Genomic DNA, 20,648 nt, shown 5'->3' with positions numbered 1-20,648 from the left:
GAGAAGAAAAGATGGGCCTTGCCTATTTTTCCCAGATATAAACTTTTCCTCTGGAGATTGTTGAAAGGTTTTGTGGTCACTGTGGAAGTCCTTGAGTAGAGGGGCTTCACCTCTTCTTCCCGTTGTGTTTCTTGTAAGGTTCAAAATGAAACAGTTCTTCACTTGTTCTTTAAATTTTCTTTTGTGAAAGCTATTTGGTTTGCCTCTAATATTGATTTTGTTCTGAATTTTATTGGTGCTTCTATCATGGAAACTGTAACTGTGGTCATGTCTTCTATTCCAAGAGAAAAGCCACAGCTCAAAGGAGGAGGAGGCCATATTTTTTTTGTGATGGTAGTCTCTTGCAGAATGGTCAAGGAACTTATGCTTTTGTCTATTTATCTAACACTTATGGCTGCAGTAGGAAAGAAATTTCAAGTTGTGGGGTCGATCTTCAAGATGGAGCTTTGTGCGATCGAGGTGGCAGTCCTGTTTGTGGTTTCGAAATCTCTTTCAAAAATTTTTTATCTTTTCGAATAGTCTGGAAGCTATAAATTATTCCTAACTTTGGCAATGGTGGACAATGTTCTGTTATGTTTCAGCCCATGTAAGGGCATCTTCTGTTTATATCCCCAGGGAGAACTCATTAGTCCATGAAACTGCTAAATTGGCCCATAGTGGGGATAAGGAGGTCTGTTTTGTTGATTCGCCTCCTAACTTTCTGGTTGTGTTGTTAGAAAACTTTTTGAATGAATGGTAATTTCCTGTTTTATAAAAAAAAAATAAAAAACATTGATTGTATATACTATGACAATTACTCTCTTACCACATAAATGTTCAAATGAAATTGAGAAATGACAACGAAACTTCTGGTGGTAGGGTTCTAGTTTAGAGTCAAGAAAACATTCCCTGAGCTGAGAGAAATTGAGCGGACCAAAAAACAAGAAGGCTTGGGGTTCAAGAGATTGTGGGAGATGGAGAAAGCTTTGTTTGGAAAGTAAATTTAGAAATTACTAACTGAACCTTAATCATTGTGGGTCAAAGTTATTAAGGCTAAGTATCTTAAATCGAGGTTTATATTCTCTCAAAGCCTAAAACAGAGCCACACATGGTGGTGGAAACGAATGTTAAAGGTGGCAAAAGAACTAAGAGATGAGTTCTTATGGTAGATTAAAAACGGACAAAGTATATTTCTAATCGGAGACCCCATGGGTACACACAATATATGGGTGCCTACCAAGGCCTATGATTATCATTTAGGGCTTCTGGAAGTGAAACATGTACTCAATGTAGATGGGAGCTAGACTTGTTCAAGAGCCAGGCTTAGGGCCCAATTCTATACTGTTTCAGGCTCGGGCTTTGGGCTGGGCCCATTAGAATTTTGACAAAAGCTGAATGAGTCGAATATCTATCTATTTGAGTTCAGCTCACCCATAAAGTATGAGGCTCTAGCTTGAACTCAAGAGCTTCATTTGAGCTAGAGTCAAAGCTCATAAGCTCAAACTCGATTGTGAGTTAAATGTTTTATAAAAATAAAAAATTATACATATAAATATATTTTTTATTTGACATTAAAAAAAATTAAGAATTATAAAAACTAGTTACTATTATATATAAATAAAATATTATATATAACATTTTTATTTTTATTTATACATATATATTATTTTCTATATGTATAATATTTTTATGTTTATTATATTTTATAATATATATATATATATATATATTGTGTGTGTGTGTGTGTGTGTGTGTGTGTGTGTGTGTGTATACATATATGTAAAAGCTCGATTAGGCTCATGAGCCTCACAAGCCAAGCTTTATTAGGCTCAATCTCGACTCAATTAGCAAATGAGCCTATTTATTGGGTTTGAGCTTGGCTCAAAGCTCGGTTTAGACCAAGTCGAACCAAGCTTTTCACGATTGAGTTTGAATAGCTCATGAAAAGATCGGCTCGTGGCCACCCCCACTTGGAACACTCAACTCTTATATTAAATTTGCACCCAATACACAGTCCAATAGATATTTTAAGTATACATTAATTGCTCAGCAAATTAGTAAAATCTTATATATATACTTTCTTCAACTTGATCCTACTACTTCTACTTAGATCATCCCTTGGGGTAGCATATGGAAGTTAAAGATTCCATTTTGTTTTCAAATATTTATGTAGCAACTGTATTGGGGATGTAATTCTCACGAAGGGTAAACTTTCACTTCTATAAAATCAAGATAGAATTTGTGTTCTCTATAGGGAAATTACAGAATTGATTTACCACCTTTTATTCGAATGTAGTTTCACAAAGGCAATGTGGCTAGCCTTTCATGTAAATTTTAATGTTAAAGAAAATTCCCCTCAAGTGAGACACACAATTCTTCAGGATTGGTATCAACGAAAACTGTTTGCTTTATCAAAGTGGGATATAAATGAGTTGATGGGGAAAGTTGCCATAGCCTTTAGACTTATATGGGATGCTCGGAACAAAGAATTGAGAAATTATATGTTCCAAAGTGCACTAAAGGAGAAGTCACAACAATCAAATACTAATCACATCAGTGACTATAATATGGGGTTTCATTTATATGTAGATGGATCATATATTGAACAAAATTCTAAAGCTACCTTAGGATATGTTCTGATTCATAGTGGGTGTAGAGTGCAAGCAACAGTAGCTTACAGATCTCAAGCTTAAAGTGCAACTAAAGTAGAATGGCATGCCCTTTTACATGGGTTAAGAGAAGTTCTTAACCAAAACATCAAACACCTCTTCATCCCTCTTTGCCTTGTAATTAGAAAGATAAGTTGTATAGGGATGAAACCATAGAATTACTGAACAAACTAGATGGTTACAAAGTATCTCATGTACATAGGCAACAAAATGAAATAGCTCATAGGCTAGCTTATGTAGTTTGTAAGGAGGGCATTGAACGTATGTATTAGTTATCTCCGAATAGATTTGATGTAAATAGTTTTTTTTTGTCTATAGTTTAATGAATTTTCAAAGTTTGCTACCAAAAAAATAAAGAAAAGAAAAGAAACATGACTAAAAAATGAATGTGGTAGAAGAACCTTGATTAGTTAGAGACAAAAACATGCACAATGGGCTGAGCAACACTTCATGAGTACACACACTAATGCTTTGTATGCACAAGGTGTGGATTCCATATGAGACCACACAATAAGTGGAAAATAAGTGCTTATTCATATTTGACAAAAAAGCCAAGTATAAGTGCTTATTTTGAAAATAAACTAGAATTGGGTGCTTATTCAATAAATACTTATTTCTTTTTTTGGGGGGGTGGGGGACAAGACAGTCCCAATAACAGCGATTAAGCAGAGACTCAAACCAACAACAATGATAGAGAACCCTTCCACGGCTACCTCAGCCTATCTCTCTCTCTGCTTTCTTTCTTTCTTTCCTTCCTTCCTTCCTTCCTACTACTCTCTTTCCCTCTTTCCCTCCTCTCTTCCTCGCGCCATTGTTGCAGCAAACGTGGAAATAGGTTCAGTTATGAGACAAGTATTTATTTATATTTTATTTGCCTTTATGTTTATCCAATATATGGCTATGTTAAGTCAGGGCTATAATTGTCATTTCTACAAATATAAGTACTTATGGGATAAGAGCTTACCAAACACTACAACACAAATAAGTACTTAAAAAATATATAAATGGTTTAATAAAAGACCTCCTGAAAACTGATAAGTACTTTATTTACAAAAATAACCTAAGCCCTTGTTTGGGAGTGCTTTTACAAAAATAACCTAAGCCCTTCCTACTACAGTGCTTTTATAATAACCTAAGCCCTGTAGGGGTGTTTTGGGTCGACAAGTGGTTTAGGGGGTAGACCAGCCTTAGACCAGCCCCTTTGAACTAGATTCAAAAAAAAAAAAAACAATACCGATATAGGTTGATATGCCCTACTGACGTATCGCCCCATATTGATATTTTAAACCTTGATAATAAGCGCTCATGAGTGTTTGGTGGAAATTCGAACAACGGTAGTATAGGTATTTTCAAAATGATGTAATAGGCTAGGAAGGAAACAAACAGTTAAAAATAATCTCACAATTTGGGTTTCTTGAATAATTGCGAATAAGCATTTGTTCAAGCTAATTTATCAAACGTAAAAAGTGCTTATCAGTGTGATCCCAACCCAAAATAGTAGGCCATGAATAACACTTGTAAGAAGTGATTAATTGCAAATTAAAGGGACTAGCAGGGTTAGGGATAGACTGACCATAAGACATGGATAAAAGTAATAATAAATTATTTAAGTGTCAATGATTTAATAGTGGATATGCCATTAAATAAAACAGTATGGAAAAATTAAATGCATGTAACTGACCTCATATAGCTAGTTGGAATAAGGCTGGTATGGTGATGACGGTGATGATTTCATTGGTGATGAGAAGATAGAAGTGTGATTTTTTTTTCTTTCTTTTGTATGTCCTAAGAAGCTATCCACAAATAGTTTGATCAGTTTATATCATAGTAAGCTTTGTAACAAGTTGGGTATGTACAATCCAACCTTTACTTCTGCTCTATTTGGATAAGCATTTGCTTTTGAGAATTGGGTTATAGGAAATAAATGAATAAAAATATATTTAAGCATTTGGTAAGAATTGCCTTTAAAAGCATAATAATCTAAAGAAAACATTGTTTTAAGCTTGAGAGCATGAATCCTTCTTAATTGGGAAAAATAAAAACAAAAAAGCCTTTCTAATTGGTAAGACATAAATAAAACAAAGCCCAAATGCTCCATCTAGATAGCCTTTAAGTCATGTTTGTGGGAAGATGGAAATCAACGTTTAGACAACTAACCTGGAGAAACTGTTTTTTCGTCCCATGGGTCACCGGTTCAACTGGTCGAGTCAACCCCTGGCTCTTTTATCCCCCTTTAACTTGTAATAGATAGATAGCTCTGGTTTGTAAGTTCGCTGCCTTTCATGTGTGATAATCAGATGCTTCATGTTTACTTTGTCTAGACTACCGTGGAACTCAAGGATTTTCCATTTGTGCTTCGTCTAGGAATGGGTTTAATGCATTTGATGTCTTGCCTGGGAATTTGAACGAGGATATCGACTTGAATTCTCCGGGCTTGCTTGATAAAAAAAAACGAAAGAATTCGAGATGCGGGGTATCGATCTCCGTATATTTCGCATGTTAAACGGCTACCATCTGAGCTACGTCCCTATTACAATATTAACAATTGGATTCTCAATAAATGTGCTATTAAGATTTACACATTTGCTGCAATACCAAAAGCCAATATTTTCTACCGGCTTGCTTGCATAAAAAATGAAAAAGCTGGAAATGCGGGGTTGAGTTACATCTCCATTACAATATTAACAACTAGATGATTAATAAATGAGATTTATACATTTGCTGCAATGCCAAGAGCCAATATTTTCTCCGGGCTTGCTTGTAGAAAAAGAAAAAGAATTGGAAATGCAGGGTATCGATCCCCGTACCTCTCGCATGCTAAGCGAGCGCTCTACCATTTAAATGCACAATAAATGGGTTAACAGAATTGACTCATTTACTGCAATGTTTCTTTGATAGGAATGGCATCTCTCAGAAATTTTTGGGCATCCAATTCTTCCCGACCCTAATAAGACCCGTTTATTAAAATCTTATAGGATTTGTGATTTTGGATTAAAACCCTACAAAGTCTGGGATGAGTTTGGATTTTTACCTTAGATTATCCTATACCCGATACTTAGTTTTATTTGACACAACTGGTACCTGTTCCCCATATCTGATTATAAACCTAGTTATATATAATTATAACAAACAAAATATGTGGTACAATATACTATAATGTAATATAATATACTAAGAGAAATTAATTAAGTATAAGCCAAGACTAGAAAGCCCTATGGCCTGACATTGCTAATCGGTTAATTTGCAAGTTTGGAGCATTTGGTTTGGTTCAAGTCCAATCCAAGCAATACTTTCACGTGAGTTGCTTGTTTATGAAATTTAAAATTTTATTGACACCATTATTATTAAATTTAAATAGATTTTAAATTAATATATTTAGGATTTAAGATTGCAAAATACAAATGGTATCTATTTGTCTAAATTCAAATTAAGAATAAATTGGCTTGAGCAAGTTTTTTTGTATACTTAATATTGATCTTGAAGAAAAGTTTTACTTGATCATTTGATAATCGGGTGGGACAGGTTTGAGAAATTGAGAAGAAAAATTAAATGGGTTTGAGATCAAGCGTACCTTGGTGGGTTTAAAAGTGAAGATAGGGCAATTTGCATGGGTTCCCTACCAGTTGCCATTCACATTCTTTGAAAAGGGTCAGCTTTATATATAGGTCCTTATGCCTCAGGAAGACACTTGACACTTGCATGGAGAGCCACATAAATGTCTGTATGATGATTAAGGGGGTTCTCGATAACATGATTGGTTTTGCATTGTTTTTAAAATAAAAAACTGCCACATCAGCAATACTATATTTTTTTTCCAATGTCACAGTTGTTTTTTGTTTTCAGAAACAAAATCAACCATATTGTCGAACATTCTCTAAATTTGGCTCTTCAAAATTTTTACCAAACATTGCCTATCTAACAAATCAGGAATCTGTAATATAAAAGTTACAAACAGAGCTTAGTTTATCTTTTTCTAGGATATAAGTGTTTTTTCTAGCACTTCCCTTATCAATATGCAATCAAGCTTACTATCAATTTGAAAAAAAAAAAATCAAACCCATAGATTAAATCATTAAATAATATAATATAAAAATAGATAAAATTATAGAAAAATATAAAAATTTTATAAAACAAATGGGTATGCTTCTAATGTTTATATATTCATCATACTAAACAAAAAAATAAGTACAATGAATGAAAATATTCTTCTTAATGAAATAAATGGACCAAGTTAAATAGGTCAATAATTCAATCGGTTGAACCATTGAGTTATTGACCAAGTCAATTGTTTTTCCAATGAATTAGCACTTTTCTGGCTGGGTGATGGATTGACCCATCCAACCGGCCAGTTCGACTGTGGGTTGAAAATAATAAGACAACCAAAAAAATCATTTTCAATTGAACATATAAACTCAAAGTTATGGCCTATGAAAATTTGTACATACATGTGCAACTTATAACCCGATGATCAGATCAAATAAGTCAGCAGTTCAATTGCTCGAGTCAAACAGATCTTAGTCAGGTTAAGGGTTTTTTTGCCAAAAGATGGATTTCATATAAAAGGAGCCCAGAATCTTGATGACAGGTGATAGTTCGAACATGTTCGGATCAATGATGAATTAATAACATTGATACAAACTTGGCCCTTCGTTGGACAGATTGGGCTTGAGCTCGGGATGGGCCTGGATTATCCTTAAAACCGGCGTAGCCTACCAAAATTGCACCCATAATATGCTACGGATTACTCAAAAGACTATGTGTTTGGACTGACTTTTCATTTTATGTTTTTAAAAGCCCTAGAAAAAATGTATTTAAGAATTTTCTTGATTATTTATTATATAACATATTTGAGTAATTTTCTTGATTATTTAAGTATTTTCCCTATTTTATTTAATTAATTCATTAATTTATTTATATTTGATTAATTATTTAATCGATCTCTTAGATTTTGATTCTTTTATTTTTTTGTTAATTATATAATCATTTTATTATTTAATATTTTCTTGTTTATCTGATTATTTATTTAATCTTTTTATTGGTTGGTTAGTTAATTTTATTACCAACTAAGGGGGTATTTTGTATCGTGGTTGAGAAATTGGATGGTGTGGTTGAGAACACACCACACCACTACGATGGAATAGGTGTTATGTACTATGGTAAAAAAATCAATAGCTTGAACCATACCACACTACACCACATAGTCGTTCTATAGGGTGTGGTGTGGTTTAGGCCACACCTTGTGTTTTGATTCCATGTATCTCAAATACATGATGTGAAATAATTTATGCCGGTTAATATTTTATTTTTGCTTTTTAAAAAAATACAAACTAATAATATGAATTAATTTAACATGTTGTCGATTTTTAACCATGACTACGAATTAATAAAAAATACCGATTGAATTGAAAAAATAATTATTATTATAAAATTAAATGGAATATAAAAATATAAAATACATATATAAGAGAACTAATATTAATGATAAATAATTATTAAAAAAATAATCTAAAAATATTAAAATTAAAAACCTAAAATTTCTACTTCTAATATCTAATATGATAACACTTGTAATGGTAAAATAAATATTATTAGTGGAAAATTACAGATATGTACATTGTACTTTGGGGATAGTGACAAATAGGTACCCTAAACTTTCAATTGCAACACTTGAGTACACTTAACTCTCATAAAATAGACACTTTGGTCCACTTTCATTAATTTATATTATGGTGTGTGATAAAATTACTGAAATGCCCATATATTTTTTAAATTATTAAAATAAAAAAAAATAAAAAATGACCAAAATAGCATTTAAATGAACACCATTGTTTGCTCATTCTAATCTCTACAAAGAAGCATAAAAGAGTTCAATGAAAAGGACTTTGTGGGTGAGGGTAGGAAATTGTTGGTGGAGTAAAATCATCACTAGAGAATGCCGCCATCCAGAAAAGAGCAGTGTTGAAACATCAACATAGTCCTTTTAAATGTTGTTGAAAATTTGAGTACGTTATTTGATGTTTATGTGAGAATGTCATCGTGGGAAGACATTCAGTTTGGGTTTGAAATACATATGAACTATAAATTTATACGGTACATGGATACAAGTGCATTGTTATGTGCTCTAACTTACACGCTTATACAATATTAATCAAACCATATAAAAGAATATAACACCAATTTGATAAAAAATCATAAGAAACTCATTTCTATAAAATTTACACCAACTTGATTGTACAAGTAGTTGGTCCATCGACTAACTCAATAACTTATACGATATTAATGAAACATATAAATAAATATAATAATGAAAAACGGTCTAGAAGTACATGAAAAGGGTAGTTTTGGCACTATGCAATGTTTAATTAACGAAATACTGATGGATGGACCCAAGTGTCTATTTTTGAGAGTACAGGTCACTCAAGTTTTGCAATTGAAAATTTAGGGACCTATATGTCACTATCCTGAAAGTATATGGTATCTATATGTAATTTACCCTATTATTAATTATATGCATGGCAAATAATTAGAAAAACATTGTTGCTATAATAATAAAATATTTTTTTAATGTATCTCTTGAGGGGATTATAATCCCCTATGGCGTGGTTACAAATAAAATACTGTTGTGGATATTTTGGGCATGGTGTAGACCACACTACGATATATTTGGTTTTGGTCCACACCACACCACACCATAACTATGGGTGTAAATGGATCGAATTTGAATCGGATCAAGCAATATCCAAATTCGAAACTGATTAGAAAATTCAATATCCAAATTTGATTCGATATTTGATGGATATGAAAAATTAATATTTTAATTCGAATCGGATTAAATATTCAAATATTTGATTCAATTTGAATTCAATTAATTAATTATTTTAGGTAATTAATAAATATATAAAATAAACATTTTATTTATATAATTTAATTATTATATATATAAATTATATAAAACATTTAAATATTTTATATATTATATATAAGAATTAAATAATCGTTTGAATTTAAATATTTATCGAATCGAATCGGATCATATCCGAATTCAAATTTGATTAACTATTCGGCATAAATATATAGGATATCCGCATTTGATCCATTAGATACTCGAATTATCTTGATTCAATTCAATTATGTTGAATCTCGAATTTAAAATCGGATTTTAGAATACCATTGACACCCCTAACCATAACTGAACACTTGAATGCGATGTGGCATGGTTGGAAACTCACTATATTGTGGTGAAGATGCTGTCTAATAGTGACTATTGGTAAGTTCTTCAAGGTTGGGGGTTATGGGTATTGGGGACAGGCTTTGGAGTGCAAATGACATCATGATTCAAATTTGAATCTGATCCTATTTTGTTGCATTCGGATGGATATCCCTGTCAGCTTTTCAAATTGGATCGGATTGAAAAATATGATTCGTTTAAAAATTGGATCGAATTCGAACCACCCCTATTTGATCCAAAAGAATCCAATGCTTGTGTTTTTATTTTTATTTGCATATATTATTTTGCTTTTTTATTAATAATTTGTTAAATTTCAACAAATGAAAAATTAAATTGAATCAAATCAGAATGGGATATCCAACATCCTTAATGAATTCAAATTCGAATAAATCTTTGTGAAATTTGTCAGATGATCAGATTGGATGGAATATATAATTTACATTATTGGGTCGAATTCAAATATACCCTATCCGAATTTGATTCTATCTGTTTGCATACATGGACAGGCTACCCCCTATTGCATAGTCTCTTGAAGTGAAAAAATGTTAATTGTTTTTAATATTAATGAAATAATTTATTCTTCTTCACATTTATTTATTATATGAAATAAATGTGAAAATAACTAGGTGACACCCGGAACCACTCAGGCAACAACTTGCCAAGTTGATGGCCTAGGCGTGACCTGGCGACCTATGAGATGTGCTCACCGACAAATTTGGCATGCATATCCTAACACTCCCACGATCCTTGGAAGTTGGCCCATGTGCCGAATGATCCGGAGGGTGGTTAATGTGCATGGCGGTTACCTCCAGGAATCTCGAACCACTTAGACGACCTCGCAGAAATCTCGGATATGGTGCGTGAAGCCCACGCCAAACAATGCTTATATAAAGGCACCAACCCCAATGACAAGCAAAAAAGCAAGTAAAGCAAATTCTAGCTCTCATACTTTATGATTTTTATCTCGCAGTCTACTGTGAGAGTATTGACTTAAGCATCGGAGCGACCTCACCGGGTTAGCCACCTCAGGTCTTCTGACATTTGGTTCCTTGTAGGTCTCTAAAGAGCAATGAAGCTCATCAATCCAACTCGTCACCAGGCAGCTCGACACCTCATAGTCAGCTCACTACCAGGCAGCTCGGCACCTGGTCAGCCCGACACCTCACAAGTAGCTCGACACCTGGTCAGCCCGACACCTCACAAGTAGCTCGGCATCTCACAGGCAGCTCAACACCTGGATAGCCCGACACCTCACAGGTAGCTCGGCACCTAGATAGCCCGACACCTCACAGGTAGCTCGCCACCTGGTCAGCTCGGCACCTCACAGGCAACTCAACACCTAGACAACCTGACACCTCACAAGCAACTTGCCACTTGGTCAGCTCGACACCTCGCAGGCAACTCGACACCTTATAGGCAGCTTGGCACCTAGACATCCCGACACCTCATAGGTAGCTCGCCACCTGATCAGCTCGACACCTCATAGGTAGCTCGACACTATAGTCAGCTCGCCACCTATCCTGCCCAGCTCGACTCAGCTCGGTAGGCAAAGTTCTCCATTTCGGCCCGAGTCATCGGCCACTTGGAAATAGATCAAATGACAAGGTATTTAGCCAAAAAATCGATTCATCACTTAATGAATTCAAATTCAAATAAATCTTTGTGAAATTTGTCAGATGATCAAATTGGATCGAATATATAATTTACATTATTGGGTCGAATTCAAATATACCACTATCCGAATTTGATTCTATTTGTTTGCATCCATAGACAGGCTACCCCCTTTTGCATAGTCCCTTGAAGTGAAAAAATGTTAATTATTTTTAATATTAGTGAACTAATTTATTATTTTCACATTTATTTATTATATGACATATGTTAATTTTTTTTCTTAACTATTTAAGTATTTTTCCTCATTGACTAACGTAAATTTTTGTACAACTTTATTTTATAAAACACACGAAAGTACTTCCTAAAAACCTATCCAGAAAAGCTCCTTCAACGCTTTTAAGGTATTTTTTTGGGGTTCCTTCTAAAAAGGAAAACTTCATTAACGAAGCCCAATACAAAGCATCATAATCAGCATGGAGATAGGGCCCAATCCAGATTCCAGGGTGGTGGGTGTTGTATAAAGTCCGGGCCCAATGCTTTGAATTCAACTCGGGTAAATGGATTGGGAGTTTGGGACCCGCCACAAATAAAAAAGGTTGAAGGCCTGAAATCTTTTGAGTTTTGATCATTCTATAGGATTGTGTCCCACCATAGTACAATCCCCATAATTATCTTTTGAGTTTTGATTGGATCCTCCACGATCAACCATGAGTACAATCACCATAATTATCTTTGGGCTCCCAGAGCTCAGAAAGGTTCTGAGTCCGGATCCATACCATTTTTCGGTAATTGTGTTCGGAACTTCGGATCCATGTTCAGGGTCCAAACTCCAAAGTCCTTGAGGTCGTTGTGAGGTGCCCTGTGTGAGGAGCAGATCCGGTCTCTCCAAAAACTACGTATTCGAATCTCAAAAGTGTTATCAGGTGCCTACGAGCTGACGAGCATACAAAGTTTTCTTCTCCGGTGGTCTCACGGCCCTCACCCGAATTCCGAACGAAACGCATTCGACAAATGTGGCGGATAGTTGGTTAATTTCCTTGCACTTAGCAGAATTTGAATTTCGAAATTCTAAACGGTCATTTCCTCCGATGGTTTGCTTTGCTTACGTCTCTCCATCTTTCTCTCTACATATAATCCCTCCATCTTCCCCTCCCTTTCTCACTGCTCTCATCTCAGTGTCTTCTTTGCACTAGCGTCTGTATCACCTATTCACGTCCTTTCGCTTACGAGGTTTCTCAATTTCTTTCCATTCTACTATGGATTTCCATACCCTTTCAAGGAAGGAGCTCCAAACCCTCTGCAAGAAGAACAGAATACTGGCCAACATGACCAACGTGGACATGGCCGATGCTCTGAATGCTCTCATTAATGTAAGTTATTTCTTTCTGTAAACCCATTAACGAATTTTCTTTAATTCACTTAACATGCATGTTTTGCTTCTTCGTTGATCGGATCTTTTATGTCATTCTTTTGTTCTTTTTAGGTGGAGGGAATCGAAGAGATTAGGAATCCAACAACTGCGTCCGAAGACCTACAACCTGTTGGTGAAACGCCACGGAAGACAGAGACCCGATCTCCGGATCTCCCCAAAACCTGCCGCAGAACCTCAACTCGCCGGAAACAACCCGTTAAAGATCAGGTCGTTCTGATCGAGAATGAACCCCCAAGTTCTCTTCCTCTTACTCGGACTCTCCGGGGGACAAGAAGAAGAATCATCCAAGAGGAGGAACAACAAAAGGAAGAAGATTCCAAGATATTGGTCGAGAAACCAGGTGAAGGTAATATAACAGAAATACTGGCGACACCCATTAACCAATGTTCCCGGAGAAGAACTATGGCGGCTTCAACTCATCAGAACGTAGCTACCCACGTCGAGGAGGACAAAGAGAAACAGAAAGAAAATACTGCTACGCGTGTTTACGGTACGAGGCGATCCGCGAGGTTGGCTGAAAAGAAGATTTCTGAATCGGTTCAGACGAAGGGGAGAGGGAAAACAGAAGCCATTAAGATTGCCGAGTTGTCTGAAGAAGAGACTGAAGATACGGAGAAGAAAACAAATAAGGCACCCGAGGAATCATCTGATGCTTTTGAGACAGTCTTGTCCAGTGTGAAGAAAAATACTGCTACGCGTGTTTACGGTACGAGACAATCCGCGAGGTTGGCTGAAAAGAAGTCTGAATCGGTTCAGAAGAAAGGAAGAGGGAAAACAGAAGCCATTAAGTTTGCCGAGTTGTCTGAAGAAGAGACTGAAGATTTGGAGAAGAAAGAAAATAAGGCACCCGAGGACTCATCTGTTGTTTCTGAAACTGTCTTGCCCATGGAGCCGTCCAAATCGATAAGTACTGATGTAAAAGATGATAAGAAACAAGTCAAAAAGAAACAGAAGGAAAATACTGCAACGCGTGTTTACAGTATGAGGCGATCCGCGAGGTTGGCTGAAAAAAAGATGTCTGAATCGGTTCAGAAGAAAGGAAGAGGGAAACCAGAAGCCATTAAGATTGCCGATTTGTCTGAGGAAGAGACTGAAGATTTGGAGAAGAAAGAAAACAAGGCATCCGAAGAATCATCTGATGTTTCTGAAACTGTCTTGCCCAATGAACCGCCTAAATCGATCAGTGATGTAAATGATGAAGTACAGCAAAACAGAGGTATGGTGCTTTATTTCTATCCTTTCGTGCATTCTCAATTTCTTGTCTAATCCATTTAAAATGTGCCTTTTTTGCCTTTTCATTTATATCTTTTATTCTTTTGGGAATTGGGTTGCCTGATCAATGCTCACTTACGCAGAAACTGTTGCTGATATTGTTCTTATTGGTAACGAGGAAACTGATGCTGAAGATTCTAATGGAGACAAGCAGCCTGAAGATATTACAGATGATGCCCGTCAAAAACATGTCGAAGACCCAAATTTCGAAGAAAACCTGGAAAACAGAGATTCTGAGGTGAGTGCATGGGAAGATCATCAGAGCAACAAGACTTGCCATTTGGCATCGATAGAAGCTGCCAAAGATGAGTTTGATGGTAAGAGGTGCAATAAGATTAAATCCCGATTTGAAGAATCTTCCTTGATCCCAGAATTAGGGAATTTCGAATCCATGGAGATTGCAATACATGAATACATGAGCAGTTTGGAGAATGAAAATTGCAGTGCAGAAGCAAATCATGAAGACTCGACCGAGAAAACTGTTGAAATTTCTCAGGGGGAGCTGATAAATTCCACCCACCAGTTTTCGGCAAAGGTTGGAATCCACATGCAATTGAAAGTCGAAGATGCCGTCCCTGATCAATTGCAGAAATGTGATCCTGTCAAGGAGGACTCAAACTCCACGGAACTATTTCCTGAACAACCGGAGAACTGTGATCCATTTTTGGAGTCAAGTTCTGACAGTTGTTCCCTAAGAGATGATGTTCCTGAAGATATACAATTGAAAGTTGAGAATACTGTTGCTGATCAACCTGAGATGGACGTTCCTATTGATGCTGCTGACCATGAGGTTCCTAAGGCAGAGAAAGAGAAGTATTGGCCAGCTTCAGATACAGTGGCTGAGGAGCCTGCTGTTACGATTGATGAGATTTCAGCAACCAAGGAATGCATCCCATGTTTGGTTGAGGCTCCAACGTCCAATGAGATTTCGGTCACTGATCAAACTCTGACCAATGTTCTAGCAGGCTTAAGCCTTGGAGCACCTGGATCAGACTCCAAGCATCATTTACCACTTCAGATTCAAGTGACACCGAGGAAGTCATCCAGCAAAAAGCAAACACCAATTCGAAAGGCAATCCGGGTCTTGAAGGATGACAAGGAGAACATTGACAATAGCGCCAGGAAACTGGAGTCGGGTAGTGGACTGAAAAGTGCCAAGTTGTTGACTCTCGTTGCAGAAGAGAAGGAGAACAATATCAAACTGAAGGACACTGCACAGAAGGCATTCAGTAGCATGGGTCTAGGAAAGCTGAGGAAGACTCAAAAGGAGAAATTGCAGAGCAACAATGATAAGGTGAGGCAAATCTTCTTAAAAGGTTTGTTGGGAGTGGTTTACATTAGTTTTTTCTTTCCTCTTTTTGGTTTTAATCTTGATGTGCATAATTGGCTCACATATTTGTTTGGTAATTGTAGGAACAAGAGCAGCAACAGCAGCAGCTTGAAAAGACAAGAACAGCTCTACAGACTCTGGAGAACCGGTTGATGTTGGGAGATACAGAAAACTGACTCAAGATACTTGCTTTTGGTGCTGGTGTGGTTGTCATGGCAGTCATAGTTATGGGGTTAAAACCTTGGTTTACCCCTTAGATTTTTTTTTTTCTTGGTAGTAATATTTTGATGGGACTTGTCATGGTTAAGAGTAGCATTTTTTTCTCTTGCTTTCCTTTTTGAGTGTTATTAGCGTTTAGGAACAATGAAAGGGGATATTTCTGAAGTGAGATAGGATGGTGCTTTATTAGAGGATAGTGAATTGAATTGAATGATTTAAATAAAATCTCAAATGAGAAAAATTCTAAGCAGTAAGGAAGCACTTTTCTCATGGTGTCAGCAGGGAAAGTAACCCCATTGAATCCTATATGTTTAGTCTTGCTCCAAAACAGTAGAAATGTATGGCCGTTTTTCTCATAATCTATTATCAAATTTAGAGTTGCCTCAAATTTAACACCATTTGGTTGGTTCTGGCATTATACCAACTCTGATCGAAAGTAGCCTCGGTTAGCTTGTTTGGGGTATTCTCTAATTCATTTTAACTAACCAATAACCACTTAGGGTCTTCGTTTTTTGATTTTGAGAGGGTAAAATTAGTTAATGAAATTTTGGTTTTCATTAATCAAAATACTTATGCTTTTTTTTTTTCAGATTTGTGTGAGGTCTATGAAAAATCGTCTGTATAATTAATGATAATACCCATCCCTAGCTTTCCCATTTTTGGAAAGATAATTTGTCAAATGTCAACTTGCTTTGATGGGACAAAATTGTCTCTAAAATGATCATTATGTTATGCCATAAATCTTATCTTATAGTCTTTTTTTTTTTCATCTTATGAGTTGAAAACGAAGATTTACTATAGTATTTAGGACATGATAATTTATGAGAGATGGCTTGAGCCATGGCTATTGGCAGCATAACTCGAATCTTGATTAGGGTGCAACTGGGCTGGGTTATCCCGAACCCAACCCAAAAAGTTGAGTTGTGTTGGGTCAGGTTGAAGTTCGGTTTAGTACTTGAAAAGTCGGATAAACCAGAATTCAACCTGAAGACTTTAGATCGGGTTGGGTTAGGGTTGATCTCAACCCGACCTAACCCGGCCCGATTTGCACCCCGGCGGGACCTGACTAAAACTAAAAAGCCCTTGAAAAAAGAAGGATTGGCGCGTACCAACGTGTGCGCCCGCTAGGTCTTGGTGGAGGCGTTAAATAGGGAGAGCGGCGCGACTCTCTCGTATCAGCTCAACTACAAGAAGGCTGAAGGCGTCCCCGCACGCACTCTAGGGCCAGCGAGGAGCGAGCCCAAAACCATCTGTCGAAAAGAGGAAACAATGAATGAGCAGAGATCTCTCGGGAAGGAAAATCAAGTAAGACTTACTTCTTTCAGTCCAACCTTCCTTCCAGTCGTTCTGGAAGGAATTTCTGTATCTATTCCCTCCCATCGCTTCTGAAGAATGCAACAGTTCCTCTGTCAAGTCAGACTCAGACTGAAGTAGATGTTTTCGCCGCGATTACTACTGTTTCCTCTTCCTTACTCGCAGGTACGAATTTCTAGGGTTTTATTATTTGTTTCCCCGAACCAATCCAAATAGATGGTACCCTGAACCGCTAAATCGATTCTTTGTACGGAGTTCGAAATTTTGAAGAGAGGTGGTGTTCGTTCCGGTGTCTTGATCGAAGGACAATTAGGGTTTTGTTCAGTTTTTCTTGAGGCCGAATATCTTCACAATTTTTGCGGTTTATTTAGGGCTTTTTGTTTCTTTTTTGTTCTTTTCTTGGAAATCATAGGCTTTATGTTCTTGAATTCTGAAAAATTTGCGGATTTATGATATATAATTTTTCCGGCTTTTTTTTCCTGATTGAAACCATCGGACCATGAAGTTTTAGGATTAAAAAGAGAAAGAAGAGATTAGGGTTTTATTTTGGGGGGGGGGGGGGGTTTGGTTTGGGGATGGCAGATGAGGGAAATGAAGGTCAAAACAGGAGAATGGATCTGAATTTGTATCTCGGTCTTCCTCATTCAGCACGTCGTAGGGAATTGGATCTTGGGTCTGATCTTTCTCTTGGCTCCCTATCCGTATCAGGCGAGGCAGAAATTCGTGGATCTACACAGATGTCTCATTATGCAGAGGCCTCAGATTCTCATGCTCCCTATTCCCCATCTCATGCTTCATTTTCCCCGAATCCGCAAGCTGTGGAACCTCTAGATTTTCATGAAAATTCTTCCTTTGCCTGTCCTGACTACTCGTCGCTCCCTTCTTATCCGTCTATTCCACAAGAGACGCAATCTGATGCTGAACCGCTGGTTGGGGAAGGCAGGTCCCATCCTGAGTATAGTCCTTACTCCCCATCTTATGATTCTGTCATTCCGACTGTGGAAGCGCGCCCGGAACCTGTAGGGCAGGACATTAATGAACTTACTGAACATTCTCCTTACTCTCCGTCCTATGCTCCAGCATCAGCTACTGGGAATGATGGCTCTGAAACCATGGTCCACGAAGGTGGCAACCATGTGGAATACGTTCCATACTCACCGTCTTATGTGCCTGCTTCATTGTCAACCCCCGGTTCCTCTGGTGAATCCTTAGTCCAAGAAGATATTCCACATATTCCATATATCCCAGTCAGTCCATCTGATCAAGCCCAGCATGGTGTCTCTAGTGGATTGGTACCTGAAGCCACTGGGTTTGGCGCACATCAGGTAACTGGACGGGGCAGAGATACTCTAGTTCGAGACAGCCCTTTGCACCGTGTGCTGCTTCAGTATCCGGAATATCGTATCAGGAGATTGGTTGAGTCACATCGCCGCCGTTGGCCTGTTCGAAGGTTCAGATCAACAGTTCCTTATGGTCTTAGCCGTAATCTTGGTGCAATTTCCTCAGAGAATGGTGCTTTGCACAGTGTGACAACCGAGGAATCTAATGAAGAAAATAGTGAGACCCAAAAAACAAATTTGGAAGGCATTGCAGCACAGGATTCGGAAGAGGGAGCAAAGGAACAAGCTAGTGGAACCACAAATTTTGATTGCAATATCTGTTTGGATGTGGCCAAGGAGCCAGTGGTTACTTCTTGTGGTCATCTATTTTGTTGGCCTTGTTTGTATCAGTGGCTGTATCTTCACTGTGATCATAGGGAGTGCCCTGTATGTAAGGGGGAGGTACTTGAATCCAAAATAATTCCTATTTATGGACGGGGGAACTCTGAGACAGGGGATAAGCAGAAGGGGCAGGATGCTGGGAATTCAGATTTGAAGATACCTCCTAGGCCGCACGGACATCGATTTGAGAGTTTAAGGCAACAAATAAGGAGACCATTTTCACAGAGGTTGGAAGAAATTAACTCATTGAGGCTTATTTTGGGTGGAGAAATACTCAATGGAAATTTAGACAGGCAAGAAGAGCCGAGTACACAGAGGTTTGTTGATGGAGCTAGTGCTTCAAATAGGAGCCGTAGATTGCTTTCCAGGCTTGTGACAGCCCAGCGGTTGCATATGGGGGACAATTTAGAAAGTGGATTGGATACAAGGAGAGGTGAGTCATCTAGAAATGCTGTTGAAGTGGCTTTAAGCTACACTGAAAATGGTAATTCACCTTCTGAAGGGCTTCATGGGGGTGAATCAAGAAGTACACCACCTGCTATTGCACGACACGGTATTGGCTTCTGGCCCCGGCATGCTTTTTACAGTGTTTCTACTTCTGATAGATTGGCTGCTATGGCTGCTGACTTATCTAGGATGATGAGGAGGTTTGGAAACAGTGGTAACCAGTCTGGTGCCTCGTCATCCATGAATCCACAAGATTCCAATCCTAATGTTCAAGGATCCCGAGAAGCAACGGTAGCTGCAGATCAGGTTTCTGCTTCAAGCACAATGGCCGTGATTCAGGATGATGCTGGAGTTCCTGTTGATGCCCCGTCAGAGCCAAACAGTGGGAGTTCTTCTCGTACCCTCAGAAGAAGAAGGAGAAATAGTGTGTCTGGTTCTGTAGACGTAGATGGAGGAGTTCATCATGCACGTAAAAGGAGAAGATTGAACTAACTTTGAAATTTATTACAGCACAACAATTTTTAAATAAGTTATGATCTCTTTTCTTTCTTTGTGATATGGATATTATTAGATTTCTTGTAGGCCATGTACCATACTTTAGTTCTAAATCATGCTATATCACGTTGTTGATCAATGCAATTGTGTTTCATTTTCATGTTGATGTTTCTTGTTATCCTGTACTATGGACAGTGTTCATTCTACATTTGATACTAAATGCCTGGCATTTTTGTCTGGTTCCACGGCCCCATGAAGTTCTTTACTTGTAATATAGAGGTATGGAATTGGAAGCAACATATGATCTAAATGGTCAATGTATAGCTGCTTTAAAGAAGGATTCATACTGGTATCCATATAAAAGTAATTGTGTTGTATATGTTTCTTTCTTGGAAGAGCTAGGGTAGACAATAGAGTTGAATGGCGAAACAGGATTCATATGTAAAGTAACCAACGATGATGATGTTGTTTAGGGAGCTTTCTTTTTTCGGATTTTGAAAGGGGGAAGTTGGTCAATTGGATTTTGGTTCCTATTGACTAAGAATCTCGTGTTCTTTTTTCAAATTAATGTGGAGACTAAGAAAATTTTATTATTTGGTATCACTTACCCATCTCTTAGGTGGGTAAATAAATAACTTCCTCACATGGGGGGAAAGTTTCTAACACTTAAATGGGACAAAAATGTCCCTTTTAATAATTGTTTTTTAAGGCTAAAATAATCATTTTCTTTTTTACTTGAAAAATAAAAGATCATGGTTTAGTGTTTCCCAAGAAAAACCTACTTACGTATAACTTACCAAAAAACAAACGGGCCATGTTTCTAATTCTAATATTACCTCTAACTTCTATGGTCTACTGCAATGGAGAGGGTTGTTCCGTTGGACAAGCAACAAACAAACTAACGAGATGTTAGGGCAATCACTACTAACAT

At 37.2% G+C, this 20,648-nt stretch overlaps 2 protein-coding genes across 3 annotated transcripts; both read left to right on the top strand.

The window, feature by feature from the left end:
- Nucleotides 1–12,412: 12,412 nt before the first annotated feature.
- Nucleotides 12,413–15,994, top strand: LOC148864668 (uncharacterized). Its single transcript, XM_088975521.1, has 4 exons — nucleotides 12,413–12,857; nucleotides 12,971–14,135; nucleotides 14,275–15,485; nucleotides 15,605–15,994. Exons 1-4 carry the CDS (start codon nucleotides 12,744–12,746, stop codon nucleotides 15,695–15,697), a joined length of 2,583 nt encoding a protein of 860 aa, XP_088831647.1. The 5' UTR covers nucleotides 12,413–12,743; the 3' UTR covers nucleotides 15,698–15,994.
- An 843-nt stretch (nucleotides 15,995–16,837) lies between these two features.
- LOC148864667 (uncharacterized) lies at nucleotides 16,838–19,877 on the top strand. 2 transcript variants are annotated; one of them, XM_088980420.1, is made up of 2 exons: nucleotides 16,838–17,219; nucleotides 17,763–19,877. In XM_088980420.1, exon 2 carries the CDS (start codon nucleotides 17,792–17,794, stop codon nucleotides 19,712–19,714), a length of 1,923 nt encoding a protein of 640 aa, XP_088836546.1. In that variant the 5' UTR covers nucleotides 16,838–17,219; nucleotides 17,763–17,791; the 3' UTR covers nucleotides 19,715–19,877. The 2 variants fall into 2 exon arrangements, with proteins under 2 accessions (XP_088836546.1, XP_088836545.1); XM_088980419.1 differs by having other exon boundaries at nucleotides 16,842–17,219; nucleotides 17,703–19,877.
- The last annotated feature ends 771 nt before the right edge of the window (nucleotides 19,878–20,648 follow it).

Source organism: Nelumbo lutea, chromosome 3, assembly GCF_056320005.1.
Source record: "Nelumbo lutea isolate HS-2025 chromosome 3, American lotus-T2T, whole genome shotgun sequence".
In the NCBI taxonomy this organism is placed as follows: Eukaryota; Viridiplantae; Streptophyta; class Magnoliopsida; order Proteales; family Nelumbonaceae; genus Nelumbo; species Nelumbo lutea.
Note: the sequence above shows the minus strand (reverse complement) of the source record. Positions and strands in the feature narration are given on the sequence as shown.